At 57.7% G+C, this 22,069-nt stretch overlaps 1 protein-coding gene across 4 annotated transcripts in view; it reads right to left on the reverse strand.

Moving 5' to 3' along the window:
• Nfatc2 (nuclear factor of activated T cells 2) overlaps positions 1-22,069 on the reverse strand; it is a 102,256-nt gene that overhangs the window by 29,866 nt on the left and 50,321 nt on the right. For all 4 annotated transcript variants that reach the window (XR_007350375.1, XM_048810843.1, XM_015479629.2 and 1 more), the window contains 4 exons: positions 17,850-17,990; positions 5,761-5,816; positions 5,240-5,366; positions 2,708-3,397 (listed from right to left, as the gene is read on the reverse strand). Coding sequence is in view for 3 of the 4 variants with exons in the window: in XM_048810843.1 (XP_048666800.1) it covers positions 2,708-3,397; positions 5,240-5,366; positions 5,761-5,816; positions 17,850-17,990 (1,014 nt within the window). In the remaining variant the exon portion in view is untranslated. The remainder of the gene's footprint in view (positions 1-2,707; positions 3,398-5,239; positions 5,367-5,760; positions 5,817-17,849; positions 17,991-22,069) is intronic.

A 22,069-nucleotide genomic window follows, 5' to 3' on the forward strand; every position in this document is an offset into this window, starting at 1 on the left:
CCAGATGCCTCTCGTGAGAGAACCCTGCACCCACACAGGAAAGGGACGGGGAAGGAGCCGAGGCCTGGGACCTGCCCCAGCCAGACGGAGACGTGACCCGTCTACTTGTCAGAAGTAAACACAGAACAGCAGACCGTGAAGTCTGACTCCCACGTCCTCGCAGAGGGACATCTGGGAATGTGCGCTGGATGCCCAGCCAGGAGGCCGCCTGGTCGGGGGGGTGGGGAGCTGAAGCCCCAGCAATCGGGAGGCTGCACCTGCATCTTTCCAGTGGCCATGACATGGCTCGTCACTGGGCACATGAGGCCAGGCCGGACAGAGCTGGGGGTTCAGGTCAGGGGTGCACTCACCGCCCAGCACCCCCCTGCTGCCCTGTGGCCAGCCTGGAGAATGCTTTCTACTCCCCACGCCCCCAGGCCCAGGACCTCGAAGGCAGAGAACTGAGAGGACAAGAAGCCCCATAGCGAATGCACTTTTCAAAACCTTGCTTTTTGGGCTGGGGATGTGGCTCAAGCGGTAGCGCGCTCGCCTGGCATGCACGGGGCGCTGGGTTCGATCCTCAGCACCACATACAAATAAAAGAAAGATGTTGTGTCCACTGAAAACTAAAAAATAAACATTAAAAAAATTCTGTCTCTCTAAAAAAAAACAAAACAAACCTTCAATTCAGGGTCCCCCCCCACCTTTCAAAAGCCATGGATTCCTCCCCCGCAACGCCTGCCCCACGCTGCAAGCTGCCCTGTCCAGAGGGTGCCCTGGGAGGCCCTAGGTCTCCACGCTCGGTGGCTTCCTCTATGATGTGTGCAAACCATCTGTGGATCCCAACCTACTGAGGCATCCTGATGGCCTCTGGACATGGCAGGTCCCTAACAGAAGTGCTCACCGTTCCTCTTCAATGTGGGAGAGGCACAGTGGGAAAGCGGCCAGCACATTTCTCACCCTGGAGACCAGAGCCCACCGTCGCTGGGCCAGCTCCTGCCCTGCGCAGCCACTCATCTAGTCATAAAGCACCTCGCCTCCAACACAGTCCCCTAGGCGCAGATGGGGAGGCCCAGTCACAGACCTGTCCCCGGGGCATCCTGCCCACTCCCAGGGGCATCCGTCCACTTCCTTCTCCACACTGGCAACCCCCGTTAGAGGAAGCACCGAGACTTGATCTCAGCTCTTGGGATGCAGCCGGCCCAGGGATGGGTTGTGAACCACTCAGAGGGAGCACGGTGTCCCTAAGGCCCGCTGCACCTGACTACCCAGGCTCGGAAAACCCATTATTAACACAGCAGCCTGGCGGCGGGGCAGCTTGTGAAGCTCGTGGGGCAGTGCGACCCTGTGGTAGGCGGCCCAGGGGCCTTTGCTTTGATGAGACCGGAGGACGTTTTTTGGTGGATAGTTTTAATAGAAATTACTAGAAGTCACAGAACCCCCCAGCTAACCTGGCTCATCAGGACTGTGTAAAGGAGTCAACAGTTCCTGAGTCAACACCGGAAAGTCTGAAATTTCACACCTGGTCCTTCTCCCCATGGGCACTGTTCTGAAGCTCTCTGCCTCGCTTCCTACGCCCTAGCTAGGTCCCTGAGAGTTAATTTCCCTAAACAAGTGAGGTTCTGAAGCTCGGGTTAAATAACCATTAATCTGAAAATTCAAAAAGCTATGAAACCCAAAACTTTTTGATGACATGATGCTCAGAAATTTTAAGTTATTCTAGATTTCAGATTTTTGGATTCAGGTAAGGTTTTAGGCAAATATTCCAAAACCTGAAACACCCCTGGTCCCACACATTTTGGGTAAGGGCTCTTCCAACAGTGACATGCACTTTGGAGCTGGAAGGGCGGGGGGCAGCCAGCCAGCCAGGGTCTCCTCTCCGGTTGGGAACTGCCCACCACCTATCTTTTTCCACCCCCCTGGAAGTCCCCCCCCCAGGGAAGGCTGCTCTGCCTGCTCCATCTTTGTCCCCTGCCCCACCTTGCTGATCTCAGGTGAGTCCCACCAACAAGACTGGCCTCTCCTTCCTGAGAGCCAGACCAATGTCACATCACAGCTGGCCCAACCAGATGTGCCTCTGGCCTGGCCTCCTGCCAACAACCTCGGGCACCTTCAGACCCACACAAAGCCTCCTTGCATCTCCGCCTCAGCCCAGGCACCCACCGGCCGCCACTCCACCACGGAAGCCACTGCTGCCCGCTATCAATGCGCCTCTGTTCCCCCGACACATGGCGCAGGGCTGCCCGCAGCCTGCCCATCAGGCTGCCTTCTGAGAGCCCCTTTCAATGGCCGCTCCTGCCTTCTCCACCCCTCCCCCCACACGCACAAAGACCAGCTAGAAAGTGGGATTTCTCTCTATAGGAACAAAAGGAGGTTAGCTTTCTTTCCTTTCTGTTTTTTCTGTCCTTAATCTAAATCTGGCAATTGGAAAGAGGGTGAGAGCAGTTAAAGGGACCCAGTTCATGACCTTAAGGGACACTCCTGTGACCAGAACTGCTCTTGTTGGCTTTCTCTACTGGGGTGGCTGGAGGGGGCATCTAAAGCCGTCACCACCCCAGCGCCTGCTGGGACATGATCCTTACATGGCCTCACAGGTCATCTTCTACAAGCCCCTTCATTAAGCGCGGACACAGAGGCCCGAAGCGTTCACACCTGGGCCCCCCAGTGGGCTTCTGGGGCAGCTGCCGGGGCCCTTCCCGACCGGCAATGGGGAAGCAGCGCTTCTTACCATCGTCCAAGTAGGCCTGGTCCAAGTTCTGCTCCTGTTTAATGGTCACTCCCGCAGGTAATACTTCCTTTTGGTCACTGACTGGGGGTCCGTTTTTGGCGGCTCTTTGGCTTGTGGCATTCTGCTGCTGGATGACGGTGGGGTAGGAGCCCGGGCTCAGCCTCTGCCCTTGACTGACGGGAGGCTGGCCGGGCCGGGCAGCGCCTGGCGGGAAGTTCTCGCAGTACATGATGTGCTGGAACTCCTGGTGGCTCCCGCAGCGCAGCGGCTGGTTGGTGGGCGAGTAGTGGATCACCGGGGGCGCCTGCTGGCTGGCCGGGGAGGGGTGGAGCAGGGCCGAGCTCTGCCCCGGGGAGCCGGCATGCACCAGCACGGAGCGGTGGGCGTCCGCGAGGGACAGGGGTGCGGCCATGAGGGTCGGCTGCTGGTAGCTCAGCAGGCTGGGGCTCAGGCTCTTGCTCCGCTGGTAGAGGACGGCCGCTGGGTTCTGCTGTTGGTAGCGGGCATCAGGGGACGAGAGCCCTGAGCGGAACTGCTGGCAGGGAGCCATGGTGGCCACGAGGCAGGAGGGGGACTCGGCCACCATGGGGTGCTGTGGGTAATAAGACTGGCTCCCCAGGCCCCCGGGGGCGGGGCTGCAGATCAGAGAAGGGTCATACTCATCAGTGGGCTCCGTCTTGATGGCTGGGACTGCAAGGAGAGAAAGCCCGCGCTTCAGCACCGCAGTGAGCTGCGGATGTGTCCCGAGGACAAGGGGACAGAGGCTGGCGACAGGCAGTCCCAGTGGCGGATCCCAGGGCTGGGCTCTGCCACTTACCACCCCGGGGGCGAAAGGCTCCCTGAGCAATCAGTTCTCTGAAGGTGGAAACTTCATGGTGCAATGATCTCAGGTGGCAGGTCTTTCCAAACTGGAAAGGTGGCTGGTAGGTCTGACTCAGGCCTGGGACAGTCACAGCCCAGCTTCTTGAGAAGTAGCACCATTTCTCAAGACGTCATTTGAAGCCTGAACCTTCCCTCCCTTCCTGACCCTGGCAGCAGCTCCTGTCCCGGTCTTCCTTCTTACCACATGTCACCATCTGCTGTACTGTCCCTGTCTTATGTGCCTGATCATCTGACCACCCTCCTCCAGAACGCCAGCTTGTCCTGGGGAAGGCTTCTGTCTATTTTGTCCAGTGCTGGGTCTCCAGACCCCCAAAAGCAGCTGTTCTTAATGGACACTCAGATATTGCCCGGAGGAGGGCATGACCAGAGAGCAGCCCTCACCCTCTTCCCTTCTGTAGTGCTTTGGGGAGCAAGACCAGGCCTCAGTTTCCCTGCCTGTTCCTGGTGGAAGCAATCCCAGCTGCTCAGTGGGGCTGGTGGGAGACTGAGACCTGGGCACCCGCCACGGAGCCCAGCGACTGGCCTGCAGAAGGTGCGAGGAGTCTGCCCTTGCCGCTGCTACCTTGCCATTAGTGCCACGATGACCACCGCTACCCACAGCGTCACGGCTGCCTGGCACAAGTCACCAGCAACGTCCTTCCCCAACACCTTTACTAAAGCTCCCCGGGGCCCCAAGTGCAGGAACCACTTTTCCTGTCACTGGAGTAAAGGAACTAGTGGCAGGACAGGCCTGAGGTGGCCTCCCGAGCACCAGGGTTAGAGGAGGGGGTGAGTGGGACAGCAGGGCCAACTCAACCGCCAAAGTCACTTCTCAAGAGGCCATCTGAAGGCCAGCATCTGGGTCCCTGGCCCAGCCAGGGGCCAGAGGGCTCATTCAACCCTGCTCAGCCAAAAGAGTAAGCACGGAGGGACACCTTGTGGCCTCAAATGAGACCACCCCACAAAAGGTAACTGACACTCTCTACATCGAAAGGAATGGTTGAGCTGAAGCCCAGGGCCCACCCAATGTGCCAATAACATCAGCCTTCTCTATTAGCAGCCCCACCCAGGGTCAGTTCAGGTTGGCAGGATTTCATCTGTCCCACTCCTGTGTCATGTCTACAGTCCCCATGCTCAAATACTTTGGGGACAAATGAATGAATGAATGACAAATGGCAGTCATCACCTTTCTTGGGAACATGTGCATCTGGAGTTGAGAGCTCGGGGCCTGGTTATCCACCCAGGAGCACCACTGGCCGCCGGGAGCCTACCCACTGCACATCCACCGAGGGTCTGCAGCTTTAAGGCATGCCCACTTCTGACCTTTAGAATGGTCACATCCAAGACAGCGACAGCAGTCATCTGCTTATCAACCCCCCCATACCCATCTCCTCACGGCCTTCTCCCTCCCCCACCCAAAGGAAAATAATAATAGCTGATATCATTGACATCAGCTTGCCATGCACTGCACCAAGTGTTTGATGTGCATTTGATTTTCATAATTCTTATGAGGACGTTGCCATCTGACAAATGAGAAAGCTGAGCCTCAGAGAGGTTGAGTCCCTGGCCCCAGGTAGCGCAGCTGGAGGCAGACCGTAGGAGTCCCGAGTCCCATGCTTCAAGACTGTGCTGCCTCCCTTCACCAGAACAGGAGTCGGGGGAGCTCCTCACCTGGGTGGTAGGTGAAGTGCTGAGGTTGGCTTCGTTTTCTTTTCCCATTGATGACGTAGAAGTTCACCTTCACGGAGGTGCGGATGTGCTTGTTCCGATACTCAGGGATCTCGACAAAAAGCATGTTCTGGAAGGAAGGGGTCATCATGGACTCAACTGCAGCAGGGTCCGCACTCCCACCAAGACCCCAGGGGCATTCAGCCAGCCCACCTAACGGCAGGGCACCCTGCACTGACAGGTGAAATCCGACTGAAGGGGAACTGAGCCTTTCAGCCGTGGCCAGGGAAGAGGCTGCACCGGCGTCTATTAAGGCCCCACAGCTCAAACCAGGGGACCTGGCCCCCATGAAGACTGAACTCACGCAGGTTCGACATGTACTTACTGAGTGCCTGTCAGATCCACCGCAGTGGGAGACGCGGCGGAGGAAGGAGGGAGGGAGGGGACAAGGAAACAGAACAGAGACAGGAAGCAGGGCGGGGGCTCGGACCCCCTGCCACCTGAAGTCCGCACCCCAGGCTTACGGGCTGGCTCTTGTCTTTATCCACGGAGGCTTCCATCTCCCAGACCTGCTGCCCATCTGGAAAGCAGAGAGCAACAGACTCTGAAGAAACTGCCAGAAACCATGGCTCAGGCCCAAACCCACCCCCCCCCCAGGGTCACCTTGGGACGAGTTTTTCAGTAAGGTGTGCTATGTGCACACGTGCCTATGTGTACACCTCCCTACAAGGATGACTCTTTTCCAAGTGCAAGGCGTGTTGACCACAGAAAACAGGAAAAAATTAGACATTGCTCAGAATTCTACATCCTTAACTTTTCCTCTGTATCCGAAAGTTACTTCTCTTTCTTTAAATAAAAAAAAAGTATTGTTATGTATCATACTTGATGACATGCTTTGTTCAACCAAAGGCTATTTCCAAAGGTCCTGCAAATGCCAAGAGTGTCCCAGGGGCCTCATTATGGATCCCTGACCGTCCCAGATGTGCCTTCTCCATTGTCTGAGAACCAGGTGACTTAGACATTCTGGCCTAGGAGGGAACCCAGTGACCTCAACGGGGTCCTCGCTCCTGAGTCACCAGGGTGCGTGGAGACGCAGGAGCCCACCCCACACCTTTCCGGCAACAGAGAGCCCAGATCTCACAGTGTGAGTCACGACACCAACTGAGGAGGTTTTGCTCAACAGTAAATTCTCCTTCCCGGGAGCCGAGCACTGGTTCCCCAGTTTGGGGCCAAAAAGTTGGGCCAAACACAACTCTGCGTTTGCAGATCACACGCTTCTCTCGCTGACCACCTACATTGGCCACTGGGCAGTTTTCAGCTGAAACAAATCATTTCCACGGGCGTTTCCAGGGTGTTTGTGGAACATTGACTCTGAAGGATATGAAAGGGTTTTACGAGAAGGGGAAACTTCTACAAGCTAATAGGTATTTGGAAAACGCTGAGTCAAAGTCACATGGGTTTCTTGACTACAGGACTCCCCCAGGCTCACCTGCAGAGGAACCCCAAGATGGGCTGCGTGGGTGGCCCACCCTGACATCTGACCACAGAACCCCCGTCCCTTCCTTGAGCATGGCCGATAGCCTCTTCCGTGACAGTTCAGACCTGGACCCACGTGGTCTCAGCTCTAAAGCTCACCCCGAGAAATCTGGGCTGCAAGCATTGTTGGAACCTACCGGAATGGACACACCCCACCACAATTAACAAAGAGGTTGCTAGGAAGGTAGGCGCAACCTGGAAGATCTTGCAAAGAACAAGCAGTGGACAAGCTGGAGACCTTTGTGACAACCAGGTCTGCGGCCTTGGTATGTCAGATGAAGTCCCTGAGAAATCCAAAGAGGAGGAGCCAGGAGCCAAGCTGAGCCTGCAGAGGTCCTGGGTCCCATCCCCGGCAAAAGAACGTGCCCATCTAACTACGGCACGGGGTCCCTGCAGGACGGACAAGGTCTCGCCACGCAGTCTCTGCACCACGCTGCAGGGAAATACTTTGTGATTGAATATCTCAGAGAGTCAGCAGCTCCATAGGCTGCTGAGGGGGCCAAGAGGAAGTCCCAACACCAGACACTGCTCAAAGGGACAGGTGGACATCAAGGCGGCTGAACAGAGATCCTCAGGGCTTGGTCCTTCCATGAGCAAAGATCTCAATCCTCGCTTCCGTGTCAAAGACGGGTCAAAGGCCACCCAACAGAGCCGCGTGACCCCTCTCGAGAGAGGTGACCACCAGGAGTGCAGCGACTCAGATGGGTCCCCTTCCAAAAGAGTGTCCTCACACACTGACCGCAAAGCGAGCCCTGAGCCAGAGGTCAGGTCAGACGTTCACAGAGGAAGCAGTAAGGTCGATATCTGCTCGTGACCCTCGCCCCAGCGCTTGCCAGCCAGGCTGAGCTCTGCCGCCACCAGAACTTGGCTGGTTCTACATGGAGTGCGGTTCCCTGGTGGGGGAGGCTGGTCTTCAAGAGCTCCTGCCCGGGAGGGAAGCAGGGCCCCTGACCCCTCCACAGGAGCTCAGCCCGAGGAGAGCCCGGCCCAGCACTGCCCCAGGACACCCCATGGCAAGGGAGGGGCCACCACACCCTGAGGCCTCCCCTGGCCCAGCAGGTCTGAGAGGGGAAAAGCAGGCCCCAGGGTGCAGGAGGAGTCCCTGCCACCCCAGTGTTCTCTGCCACATGCTGACTGTAACCCTGAGCCTCCCCCTGCAGCCAGGACAACTCCCCTCCACGTCACCTCAGTCCTCTTTATTCCTGGGCTCCCTCAACTTTGGAACAGACGGAGTCGGCTTCAGAAACCTGATTCCTCCAACTAGCTGTGTGACCTGGGACAAGACGCTAGACCTCTCTCTGCCTTTAATCCAAACTGCGAGGATCTCACATCCCTAGGCCTCATAGGGTCCTCATGAGGATTCGGCAAGATGCCTGGCATGTTGGTGAGGGTGACAATTATGACCGGTGGCACCAGGTTATTCCTACACTGACTTCTTCATAGTTCTTTCGCATACTTTCCACCACGTGCTACTACTGAAATGAACGAGCATCCTTGAACCAGAGCCCGATAAACGTCCTCTGGCTGCACCTTCCAGCACCTCTGTCCCCAGGAAGGAACCTGCAAAGAGGCAGCATCTGTCCTGTCAGGCGCTCGACTTTCTTTGCTTTCAAAAATGGGTCTTTTACACCATTAACTTGACGTTAAGAGAGCGCGAGGGGTCACAGGCATGAGAGATGTGGGGGTACCTGGAGGCCTGTGAAGCGGGGGGCTAACTTCTTTCTTTTGCACCTTTAGGGTCAGAAGCTCAGAGGCGCGACCCCCCTGGCCGTGCCTTGCATGAGCACACAGGCCAGAGCTCAGTGCTCCACAGGTCCCCAGCAGGAAGTGAAAGCTGACACCAGCCTCCTTCTCCATTTAGATTTACACAGCGAGGAAGACACAGCTCAAGGGACTGTCACTGAGGGAACTGGGTGGTTTACAGAAGGTCCCAAGGCCAACTTCCCGCTGCGTCCCACCCCCCACGCCTGCTGGTGCACACATCCAGGGCAGGCCCACCCCAGGCTCACGCACCAGAAGCAAAATAAACACTCAGCCCGAAGCCACTGTGTCCAGGTCAAGTCCTCCTGTCACCATGTACGGCCTGTGTGGCCCTTAGGGTGCACACCTCTTGGGTCTGAGTTTCTTCATAGGCAAAAATGGTGAAGCTGGCACCGCTGAGCTCCAGGAGTCTGGAGTCGGAACCGAACAGTGCGCAGGTGCACACAGCAAGGGACACCCTCCCCAAGGCCCTGCCGTGGTCTGTGAACCCGGCGTGTCCCGTGGGTCCCCTCTAGGAGAAGAGAGTTGGTGGCCCTCCTGACCCACGTGCTCTGGTGAGGATCCAAGTTTTTCGTTTGTTTCCATGCCTCACATTCTTCCTTACAAATATATCAAGTGGCCACAGAAAGTCTTCGCTGACAGGGGCCTGCTGAGTTCACGACAGCCACCTGCAAGTAGGAAGGGCCACCAAGCCCACGAGGTGTCAGGATGCCGGGCAGCCCGGAGAGTAAGGAGAGCCACTCTCTCTGACCTGGAAACACGCCCCTCATGCCAGAGCCGACTGGGTGACATGCCACAGGCCGGTGCTCAGGCCTGGGCCACCACGGATGCAGGAGCACGGGGGACTGTGGGCAGCTTCGTCTGCATTTTCTCATTTGGTGCCGAGCTCACTGTGCAGACTGCGCCACCTGCTCACCTGCTCGTCTCCAGGACCCTGTGGGGCCCAGGCTGCGTGGAGGCCAGATGTGGACACCAGCACAGGAAGCTGCTCCTGTTCAGCAGGCTGTGGGGCCACGGAGGACCCTGCGGGCCTACCTGCCCTTGAGGGGTCTCCAGACTGAGAGGACTCCAAGGAGAAGAGGACTTGAGCTGCTCACCTCTGCTGGGATGGGGACGCCGCCCCACACCCAGCCTGGCTTCAGCCACTGGGCCTGCCCTACCCACCAGAGCCAGCCTGCTCTTCTCCTGACCCTCATGCCCAGTCTGTTCCCTCCCTCAGTGGGGTCCCCTGGCAGCCACCTCTCATCTTCTGCTTCTCTCCCACTCTCCGACGTTATTTTAGCTACCTACAGGTTGGCATCTCTTCTCACTTCAAGTCCCAATGCCCCAAGAGCAGGGCCACACCTACTTGATCCTGTGCCTTGTACCAGAGTGTCTGGTCTGTAATAGTTGCTCAATAAATACTAAGTCAATCAATGAACACACTGGTCTGGTCTCAGCAGCCCCCTGCATGGCCCACAGTCAGAGCTCAGGAAACATCTGACCATAGGCCTTTCCAGTAAAAGGCCTGACAGAGAGGAACCGCTGGGCCCTTCTCGAAGAGTCCCTTATGCTAATCAACTGAAGAGGAAGGCGTGGAGAGTACAGGTGCAGACGAGAAACAACACACTCTCCGGCCACGCGGCCCTGGCAAGACTCAGTGCCATTCACAGTAGTTCTGCACCATCTGCTCTCGGCCTTGCTCCAGGCTGGGCTCTGGCAGACCCCCATTCATGAGCCGCACTGAGAGACCCCGTGGGCTTCTTCTGCACCCATCTGAGATGAAACAAAGAGCTCTGGTGTCTTGAGCAGATGTGGGGCAACCTCCCCCATCCTAAGTCGACAGGGACGGTCAGCCAGCGTGGAGACGGCCCTTCCAAGTCTCAGTCACGGCAGGCAGCGGAGCCAGCAGCCCAGGAGGAGGGGCTGGGTCTCGGGAGAGGCTGCAGGGATCCGTCAACCTCTCAGCCCTGGCACCAGCTCCAGGGGAGGAGCCCCGTGGACAAGCAAGAGCCCTTTGCTGGTAGATGGCATGACGCTCGGCTACTCCTCTGCCTGCAGCAGCTCCGTGGCGCTGGTTTGGAAGTGCACGGGAAGCAGGAGGGCTGGCCTCAGCGGTCAGCCTGGACGCCCATGGGCTGGTGACAGCACGCGGGAGGGTGGGCAAGGTTTCAGAGGCAGGAAGGCAGACGTGTCGGCCCTGGGGCGGTGAGCACGCCACTGGGCTCGGGACACGGGGAGGAAATCAGAGTGTCAGCTCGCGTTAGCAAACCGTGCCTGATGCCTCGCAGTCCCGGCTCTGCTTTCCAAAACCTAGCTAAATAAAGATGGCTGGAGTCATTTCAGTCTGCTCTTGATGACGGCTAACTAGCAGAAAAGCGGATCCTCCCTATAAGCACAGGCGTCAGACATCAGACATGTCCCCTCGGCTTAGGGGCATTTCACGTCTGAGATGGTGATGCCACTCAGATGGACTCGGAGGTCTTGATGCCAAGCACCTCTCTCTTGTCCACCTCCATCACAAGGGGCCTGTCCCCGTCCCCCACAACTGGAGCAGTGACTCGAGCCACCTCCCAAAGCCACCTGCACACTCCGTCCCCAGTCCATGCTGTGTACGGATCACCAGGGCAGTCTCAAGACGGTAAACCAGACAGGATCTGGTAAAAAAAAGGCAAACCAGACAGGCCACTTTCAGCCCCTGCTCCTCCCACCCCAGCACGCTCCTCTGCACCAGCCACCATCCATAGGTGACCCCCGCATCAGCCAGCCAGTAGCTCTGGGAACCTGGAAACTGGGGTGTGGAGCCCCACCCTGCACCGAGGAACTCTGTCACCTCAAGGAAGCCTGTCAACCGCACTGTGTGACTCAGCTTCCCCATCTGCAAATGGGGGAGGTGAGACAGCGGCCACGTGTCAAGTCCTCCAGCTCCGTCAGACCTCGAGGCCAGGAGTCCCCGAAGCCAGGAGTCCCCCATCTCTGAGCCATTCTAATCTACATCGGAACCAACATATCCCCCCTCAGGCCCACACAGAGCAAACTGAGCTCCCAAAGGCACAGAGAAGGCACCTGACACAGCCTGAGCACCTACTAACTGCCTGGCATCTTCATTTCCTTGAATTCTTTTATTGCCAAAACACCACTCTCCCCATTGTAGAGGTGGGAAACTGAGTCCTGAGGAGCTAGCACGTGGTTAATCCAAGCTTCAGGCCAAGTCTGCTGGGTGTTCAAAGTCCAGCCTGCTACCTGCCAATCCCACAACGGCTTCTGCACTAAGAATGACATCGGGTGGCGGAAACGCTCAGACCTGAGTTAATTCGAGAACTCATTTCTCTGCGGCCTCTTTCAAAGGGGTGGAGGAGGATGAACTGCAGGGTCCTTCTACTTGACAGTCTGATCTTATATGCAAGCAAAGGTTGGGCTTCTGAAAATGAGACCATCTTCTCTTGAGGGGCTTAGGAGCTGCAGGCTGGCCTCTGTCCCTGGGGGAACACTCCGTGCCCCAGCCAAGCTGTAAGCTGTGGGCCAAGCCCAGGGGGCTGTTGACACTCTGGTCGTGAGTCACGGGGGCAAAGGTCTGCAGCGCCTTAGTCATGCCCCGGCCCAGCCTGGAGCCTGACATTTCCCAGAGAGAACTCAACAGAGAGATTCCCATCCCGGGGCTATTATTCCAAAGACCACCCTAGTGACAGGAACCCAGGGAGAGAAACAGGTGGCAGGGGAGAGGTCCGCTGAAGCACGCCAACTCTCCTAGGAGACTGATGCGTGGAAAAACACTTACTTAGCAAAAAAAATTTTTAGAAATATATTTTAAGCACATGCATTTCTATTTATTAAACAAAGCTCCAAATACAACCTTTGGGAACCTCCAAGTCATAAAATGACTCATGTCAGGACACGATGACTCAGTGGGAAAGAGGGAATTCCGCCGCCCACGCCTCCTCTCCAAAAAATCAATTTGCCCTCTCGACAGGTGACGGGAGCTTCTGCCATCAGGCCGCTCCAAGAGAACAGGCCAGCAAAACAAAACTCCCTTCAAACAATCTGAGTCTCAAAGCTGAGTAATCCGCCGTCGGCCGGAGTCCAGCCTACGCCCCCGCGGGACACGCAGAGCCCAGAGCCGGGGAGCTCCTTGGCAGGGCCGGGCCTGCACAGAGGACTCACCAGGCGAAGCATTCCAGGCCCCTGTGTCATGCGGAGGAACCTTCCAAACACTGAGCCCGCCCGGGCGGGCAGGGTGCGAGCGCCATGGCAACCCGCTTCCGCTTCAACGTCACTTGTGTTTTTGTGTCCTTAGATTTTTTCCTGTTTTGCAGTGTTTTGCTGGGACCCCCGACTCCCCCTGAGGCCCGGGAGTCAGGGTTCCCACTGAAGTCAGGAGCGGCCTGGCCTGGCCGGCGTGACCCGTGCCTGGAAGGTCATGCAATTTTCACCCCTCGGAGAAGGCAGCAGTGGCTTTCGGCCATCACCCAGAGTGGTCACGGGGAAGACGCTGATGGCTCCGTGGGCTGCTCAGACATGGCCAAGGACACCATGCCAGGGTTGAGGTCAAAGCTGCCTGGGGGTCCCCGGCCCTGCCAGCAGCTGTGGCCTGGCCTGCGCCCCCTGCTTGACCTCTCTTAGCCTCAGTTACCCCACCTGTAAAGTGGGGGAGACGCCCCCTGCCTGTCCCAGCTGGAGTGGCATCAAGAGAGATGTCACTGTCACTGAGCATCGTGAAGGAGCACCTGCTACGTGCAGGGACTGTTCTAGACACCGAGGGCAGAGCACCAAGTGCCAAGTCCCCGCTCTCCGGGGAGCAGAGGCTGGGAGCAGAGGCTGGCACTAGAGGCTGGGCAGCAAAGGAGCTGATGGGCCAGGGGACTGCAGTGGCAACCTTGGTGCCACGAGAGCCAGAGACGGGCAGGTGAACCCTGAGGACGGGTGGATGAGGCCTTGACCTGAGGCACAGGAGACGGCAGCTTTGTAAAGAAACAGTGGAGAAGCGTCCTGGGAGCAACGCCAAAGCCCCCCCAGGAACGAGCACGGGCTGCGACGACAGAGCAGCAAGACGGGCATCACCCGGCGAGGCAGGGGCAAGGCCTGCAGCGGGCAAGGCCAGGGGCAAGGCCCGAAGAGCCAGAGAAGGGCCAGATCTCACAGGTCCACCTAAGTCAAGAAAATAATTAAAAATAGGAATAAAAACAACACGCTAACTATTATTATTACTGCTGCTATAAATAAGATGCCATTTTCCAAAACACCGAGCGGGCTGGCCGCGGAGCCGCGCCCCCTCCCCCTGTTTTTCCACCTCCAGTGTCATCTTGCTGGAGTGGAAACTGCCGATCCCACTTTAGTTGACAGCTATAAAAAGAACATTGGAGCCCGTGGTGCCGATGACCTAGCGCTGGGCTAAGATTAGCCCCGAGGCTGTCACCTTTCCTTAATGCGAGAAACAGCTGGGGTTCCCCTTGGAAAACTCGGCTGTTCCACCCGCCCGCAGCGCCCTGCCGGCCAGCGTGGCCATGGAGATGGGCGCCGGGACGGGTTTTGGAAAGAAGAGATTGAGCAACAGGGATTCCCCCTGCGAGAGGCGGCCAGGCGGGGAGGGGGGGCGCCTGGGGTCAGGAGCGGGCCCAGCGGCCTGCAAGTCCAGCGGGCTGCTCTGCGGGAGCTGCTGGGGGCTAACGCCCACCCTGGGAAGCCACCCCTCCTCGGGGGCCCCCAGGTGACTCAGGCGCCCTTGCTTGTGTCTTGTCCTCGACCCAGGAGCTGCATTCACCTGGGATCTCTAGAAGGCACAGAGGTTCCTCGACGCCAGCCAACCACAGAGTTCAAAGGCCTCTATCGTCACAAGATGGCTCCAGGGAACCGCTGCTTCGGGGAAGCTGAGCTCTTCAGGCAAAGCAGCCTGGCCCTCGGCTTTCCCAGAGCAGGACAGCTCACAGTTCAGGCTGCCTAGAGCCAAAGGTCATCACTGCCACTGGCCAGCTGTGTGAGCTTCACCAAGTTACTAGACTTGTCTGTGCGGAGGCTCAGACAGTGGAGGCCAGCAGCTTCCTGCGGAGGGCTGTCACGAAGAGTCAGAGTACTTAACACATGCAGAGTGCTTGGACCCAGGCTGGGCCCACCGTTCATTATTATTACTTCTTATTGTTTTTTAATGACTCTTGGTTCCATGAGGCGGACTCCTACTCATCTTTGTTCTTCTACAGCCAAAGTACAGTGATAATAATAATAAAAGCCAACACTTACTGAGCATTTTCACTGGGCCAAGCCCTGTGCAGAGAGCCCACCCCGTATGGCCTCACCACCTCCCCTCACCTCCCAAGAGCAGTAAATCACTGGCATTTGATAAAAGAAGAAGGGCTGCCTCAGAGAGGTATGGCCACTTACCCAGGGTGGCACAGCTACCAAATGCCGATCAGGAATTCAAACCTGGGCCATTAACCTCTGAGCCTGTACTAGTGACAGGTCCCAACACCCACGGTTGCCCAGCCCAGGCTAGTGCGGGAGCAGCATGTAGTGACCATATATGACATGGTCCTGAAGGACCACGGAGGACCATAAAAATGACAAGGGACATGGGGTGAGAACCCTGCACAGTAGCCACAGCTGCCCACCTCCAGAGGACTGTCCACTTCACAGAGGGGAAAGTGAGGTCCCGAGAGGACAAGGCTGCATATCACCCATGAGAGAGGCCCCCACCCCTCAGAGTGTCACCACATGTCTCCCAGACACCCACAGGGCCTAACAAGGTGGCACTCACAGAGCCACAGGCCAGGGCCACCCACGGCTCTCGAGGGGCTGTGGGTGGGGTCCATCTTTCAACATGCAGCTTTGTCAGAGCTGAAACCAGCTTGGCACGTTCGTCCCACCTGGAGGTCATCTGGAGGTCAATGACTGGGACCCGAGGGTGAAGGTGGACCCTCACCTAACCCTAACCCTAACCACCCACCCACCCACCTGCCAGCCGGCCACGTAACACGTGTCGAACTGATGTCCTCAGGCAGCTCAAAGTCACTGCGCTCTGGGACTCTTGAGAGCACGCTGAGGCCCAGCTCCAGGGGACTTGGAAAAGGTCCACCTCACGCCCTTCCGCCCAGAGGCTCTGTCGACCTGGGCTTGTCCTCAGCCAGAAAGGGACTTAAAGGGATGTCCTTGCTGTCAAAGGCAGCAGGGCGGTTTCCTGGTGATACAGAGGGATCTCGTCTGGAAAGGCAGGTCCTGCTCGGTCATTTATACTTCATGTCACTCTCCTGCCCAAGAGCCACCAGGACTGCCTGTTCCCTGACCGTACCTGGACCAAGCCAAGGCCATGTCTTCCTGGCGCTGGGAGACTTCTCATTCCGGCCTCTGCCTTTCTCCCTACCCCTCCCAATGTTACGCAGCCTCAATAAAAAAGGGAGGCCCGCTGGCCCAGGAGGGGGAATGCAAAGCCACCGTCAAAAATCAGGTCCGCAGAGTGTTAAGTACCCGAGTAAATGTCCATGATGCAGAAACTCAGGACTGAAACAGGAACATGAAAAACTTGCGATAAGCCCGGGACCCCTTGGGTGGCGGGTCAGGCCCACGCTCCCGTCAGCACCCAGTCTGCAGAACCGCCTGGGGCAGGTGTGCGGGTGTCTGAGGGCAGGAACTGTGTGTGGCCTGGGGGGCAGGCACAGGCAGAGGTTTTAAGATGTCAGCCATTTGGAACTTTCCTCATCCCTGTTCCTCTCCTTGCCCCCAGTGACCTCTAAACCATACAGCAGTAGGTCTCAGCCAGGGGCAGTTTGCCCGTGGGGCACATTTGGCAATGTCTGGAGACGTTTTTGGTCATCACAACTTGGGCAAGTGCTACTGTCACCGAGCGGGGGCTGGGCAGGGGCTACCGGACACCCTCAGAGCAGAGGATGCCTGGCAATAACTAGATGGCCTGCATTGTCTACGCCCGGGCACAGACACTGCACCCGCCACCTCCCGTCCTCCACCAACTCTTCTGTCACCGCCAACAGGCTTGCTGTTATTTGGATCCCCCAAGCGCTGTCCTGCCTCCCCGGGCTCCCTGATTTCCAGGGATTTTGCTGTTGCTGACCCTTCCCTGTCCCCTCCCTTCTGCCTTGAAAACTCCTCTGCCCAGGCAAATGACAAGTCCTCAGCCTGCTGTCTACACTCTCCCTTCCACCGCTGGAGGCTGCCCTGGGAAGTCAAGTCTATTCCCAGGACTTTAACAGGGACCTCGAGGCCAACAGCCCCCACAGCAGTGGCCCCAGCCAGGTCTGCCGCGTTCATCAAGACCACGTGCCCGACCCCTGGGGGCCTCTCGCCTTTTCGGAGGCGGGACTGTGGCTGATCCAGGAAGGCCCAGGGCACAGCAACTCAACACTTCCATGTACAAAAGGGGACCCACAGCCCCGCCAGCCGCGTCTCCACCCAAACCACTTCTCCTGCGCAGCAAACCTCAGCTGGAGGGAGCAGCGCGCAAAGTCAGTCACCTCAGCGCCCAGAAGAGCAGCAGCCGAGTCTGCCCCTCGCCGAGCGTTTCCAGGACATCCATAAACAGAATGTGAGCCGCGCTCAGCAGGGGCATGCGGTGGGCACTGGATCCACACCGTTTTTTGAAAAAATTTTTTTAAAGGGGCATATCTGGGATGGCAAGAGACGATCGCGGACGCGGTGGAAGCTTCAGTTTGCAAATTTCTGGAAGAGAACTTAGCAATACGTACTTAAAGGCTTCAAAAGGACTCTGCTGCCAGGAGCCAACCTCAGTACACAAAAAAGATGCCCACAGAGACGCAGGCCCCACAGGAACTACCCTCAAAGAGTAAGAATGACCACGGCACTACTTAAAGTAAAAACGTTGACTGGTCTAGGATAAGCCTGGTGCTGTGATGACCAGACACTTATCAATTCATTTAACCGTCATGACAACCTACGGGGGACAACTCCAGTCACGATCATCTACGTAGGAAGGAACCGAGGCACAAAAAGCTTGTGTAATCTCCCTGAGATCCCAGAGCAAACAAGCTGGCTTAGCCTGTATGAGAACCCAGGATCATTCAGGGCCACAGCACAACCAGCTCAGTCACCATGCTATTTGGCTTCTCTCCTTCAAATAGGAAAAAAGTTTTTAAAATTTTTCTATGTAAAAAAAAAAAAAAAAAAGATTTTTTTTTTTCCTCCTTAAAGGGAAGAGTCAAAAGTGGGAACAACTTAGTATCCGTTCAATAGCAGGTTCAAACGTTTGGCCATCTGTGTAGCTAGGACTTGGTGGCTGCCCCATGGGTGAAGACCGCCAGTAAAGAGAGCCGGTGTGAGTCCCTCCGCCAGGCCCTGCTGCGGCACAGGAGACAGAGGACAGGAGCCCCAAGCCACTGACCTGTGGTCTTCTCCGTGAACACGACCTTGGACTCGGCCGTGAAGTTCTGGCCCGTGAGGATCATCTGCTGGCCCCCATAGACCAGGCAGCTGTCGATGTCCTGTCTCTCCACCATGGGCAGCTCATGGGCGGACCGCTGGGCTGAGGGCAAGAGGAAAAGAGGTCACTGTGACAGGAGACAGCTGCTCGGGAGAGTCACACGATTCCACAGGACACGCTCTGCCCACCTCTGTCACCTGCAGTCATGCACATGTGGACTCCCACCCCTGACAACGGGGGCGTCTACAAACATCACGTTCTCCTGAAGGTGCCCAGGTGCCCGGAACCGCTTTCCTCCCCGCAGCGAGGTTTTGTTTTTGTTTTCATGAATCCCAGGACCTGCCCACGCCTGTCCGCAGCAGGCCAGGGGAATAAGAAAGTGGCTACTTCCTAAGGGGCAGAAGGTCGCTGTCCTCTCCCCTGCATCTGTCAGAAACACCTGCTGGACACTGGACGCGTTCCTGGAGGGTGGGTTTGTCTGTTCACTCTGGAACCCATCTGTGATTCCCACTGTCACCTCCAACGCACGCGCGTGCCCCACCACCTCACTTCCTAGGACTCCCCGATCACGCTGCTCCTGCATGCTTCCAGAACCTTCTCTCGTCTGCACGGGGCATCCCATGCCCGTGTGCCTTCTGGCGCTCTCTTCCCCAGCGCTGGTGGCTCCCAGGGCTGCCTTAGCCCCCTGTTCTGAGGGGCTCCTTGGCCCCACGGGAAACCACAGCCCCCAGAGGGCCCCCTGGGGTTGGCCCTCCCCCTCCCCTGCACTCCGCTTTCCTGTGTGGCCTTCAGAGAACTTTCCTCTCTGATTCGTTTTGTGCTGCTCTCCTCGCTCATCTCTTTTCACCTCGTCCTCCACCAGGAGCCGGGGCTTCCCTTGGGTCCTGCTCTGCGTCTAAGCCAGAATCAGTGCCGGCTCCTGATGCAGGAGGCTGAGCTGGTGGGTGGGGGCACAGATGTGGGTGGAGGGTCCCCTCTGTGTCTCTCTCAGTGTGTTTAACAACAGCCGTTAGTGAGAGACGGGGGTGAGGACAGGCCTCTGCCAAGCACCAAATGAGACAGGACCCTGGGACGCCCACAGCGACCTGAGGAAGGGGACATTAAAATCACTCGCGCTTGACTGGGTAGAAACTAAAGCCGAGAGTCGGGCCACCCCGTGGCCAAGTGGTGTCTGGTGAGGCTCGGATCAGAACCCTCTTGAGCAGGCCTGACCAGCCCCAATCTCTCGGCCCCTTGGGCCACCACTGGTCCTTGCGGAAGGCCAGCTGCAGCAGACCATGAAGACAGTGGCCTCTGCTGCTCCCTGGGCAGGTGAGAAGCGGCCTCAGCCACATCAGAGCCCCACCTCTCTGCCCCTCCCCGGCTCAGCCGGGAGGCCTCCTTCCCCCGCCCCTTGGTGAGTCAGCCCCAGCTCTTGGCCTTCCTCCCAGAGCTAGAGCACTGGGCAGCAGGCCAGCCCCTTCCATGCCAGAGGCCTGCAGACCTCCCCATCCGGGAGCCTGGGCAGCAGCCGCGTGAGGCCCAAGGCCCAAGGTTAACCCTTCCCTCCTGGCCTGCGCAGGCTCGGGGCAGCCCAGCGGCCGAGAGCGTCCCTTTCCACCTGCCCCAGGCTACTGGGGCCACACTGATGGAGCAGCCAGGCCCCTGGCAACACTGCAGGGGTCTGTCCTGCGCAGCCAGACGGTTCCAGACACTGCCCCTGGGAAGCGCAGCCCAGCAACCCTCAACAGTCCCCTGTCCCTGGCTCCGTTTCTGAGTTCCCGGAGACCAGCCTGGCAGCACTCTTGCAAGAGGTGCCCGCTCGCTCACGAATGCAGTAAAAGGCCTTTCAGCAGAAGCTGCTAATTCCTCCCACATGGCTGGTTATTAATCCTTTCTTTCAATATTGGAGTTCCGCGATGGCTCCTAATTGAGCTGCCACAGATGGAGATTTATTAGCAGTGAAACCGGCCGCTGCAGGCCCAGCCTGAAGATCTGCCTTTGATGATGCTGGGGGGCTGCAGGGGCCTGGGGCACTGGGCACGGGTGGGGAGGTGGCCAGAGCCACCCCTCCCGTTTTACAGGTGGAAAACCTGAGTCATCGCTACTGGGCAAGCCCGCCAAGGGCCCGCAGCCAGCCAGCCCGCCTGGCCGGGACTGGACGGGGCAAGCTGGGTGCTAGGCGGGAGGCTGGCCCGGAGGGACGCTCTGTGAATCACCGCCCTGCTGTGGGCACGCTCACCCACTTCCTGAGGCCACCTCACGGCTTCTCCTGACAGCCGCACAGCCCCAAGCACTGCCCGGTGGCCATGGTCAGGCAGCGTTTCCCCCTCTGTGCTGAAGGGAACTTGTCCCTCCAACGAAAAGCTGGAGAGAGAAAAGGGAGAGCAAGAGGAGTCCAAGGGCTGCCGACACGCCTCGTCCAGCCCTGCGACTCAGACAGAGGCAGAGGCACGGCTTCAGGAGCCAGGCTACAAATGCAGGGCTCAGCCCTCCCTGCACCCAGGTCCGGGTCACAGGGAACCCCAGAGCAGCCCGCTCAGCCGGCAGCACAAGGAGTGAGCCGGGAACGAGACGCTGGACACACAGGCCTGCTTCCGCTGGACCACCTCGGCCTCCGCACGGCCAGCACTCAGGGCTTGGCCGTCCTCCGTTGAGGAGGTGGTTCTGGGCACGGCGGGGTATTTAGCAGCATCCTGGTTTCAGCCCACTAGATGCCCCGCCCTCACCCCTCTCCCAGCTGTGACAACCAAAGGTGTCTGCAGACATGACTAGATGTCCCCTAGGGAGGAGGAAAGGGCACTACTGTCATCCCTGGTGGAGAGACAGTTCTAGAGATTCTAACTTAAATGGTCCGAGGGTAGGACCCCAGTGCAGACTGTATTTAAAAAAAAAAAGATTAAAAGATAGTCCTGCTGGGCATAGTGTCACTCGCCTATCATCCCAGCAACCCAGAGGTAAGGCAGGAGGATCACATGTTTGATACCAGCCTGGGCAATTTAGTGAGGCTCTCTCTCAAAATAAAAAAATAAAAAGGGTGGGGATGTGGCTCAGTGGCAAAGCACCCCTGGGTTCCATCTCCAGTACCCCTCCCCCCACTAAAAGACAATCCTGATGGTTCCAGTGGGCCACAGCCAGTGGAAGCAGAGCGATAACAGCAGCAGGAGAGCACACATCTACACACTGACAGGGTTTCGAGTCTGGCATCTGCCACCCCCTGTTATTGGTCACTTCTCGGAGTCACAGGTGTCTCCTCAGTGACACCTGCTCTCAAGGGCCTGCTTCACGCAGTACAAGAGATCACATGTGTCAATATGTGGTCAGAACACGGTGGGTAAACTATCTGCCATGGACCCAACTGCCCAGGGATGGACAAATGGATAAACGGAGGGCGATCTCACCAGGTGGAATATACTCAGTCACGCCAAGGAGCCAAACACCAACACCTCGGACACCTTGTGCTAAGTGCGAGGAACCAGTCACAGAAGGACGGCTGTCGTACCTCCCCATTTATATAAAATGTCCAGCGGGCAAGCGCACAGGAGAGAGAGCAGACCGTGGAGACCAGGGGCTGGGAGGGATGGCAGTGACTGATAATAGGCACCGGGTTCCTTTTTATGGTGGTGACAATGTTCTAGAACTAGATAGCGCTGGTGGCTGCAGCCTGCTGTGAATGAACCTGATGCCCCTGAATCGTACACTTTAAGGTGGTTACAATGTAACTTTAGCGTCACTTGTACTTGAACACAATAAAAGATCTGATTACCACAAAATCACCCAGCCGGTGCCTGGTGCCCAGCAACACCCAGGGAACTGCAGTCTGTTAACTATCTGGTGCCCTAAGTCCCTCCAGTGGGGATGGCGATGCTCCGGGCCACGTCTGCAGCCACCACTGCCCAAACTGCAGGTTCAACTCACAGCCCTGGGCTGGCCGTTACTGAGCCTGTGTGACCGTCCACGCGACCCCCGGGGGCACCTGTTACCACTGTGGCTCTCGGTGGATTTTGTGCCTAATCCAGGTCCCCTGACCCCGGCTGCCACAGGCAGCAGAGTCACCAAGCTGGGACAAACTCAACAAAGCTGCAGAAGGCCAGCGGGCAGTGCCCAGACCTCTCAGGCAGGGGCCAGCCACGTGCAGCTTAACCATCTCTCCAGGCAAGTGACTCCACACATTTGTTTGGCGCCGAGTTCCATATTAAGAG

This window comes from Marmota marmota, unplaced genomic scaffold (genome assembly GCF_001458135.2).
Source record: "Marmota marmota marmota unplaced genomic scaffold, marMar, whole genome shotgun sequence".
In the NCBI taxonomy this organism is placed as follows: Eukaryota; Metazoa; Chordata; class Mammalia; order Rodentia; family Sciuridae; genus Marmota; species Marmota marmota.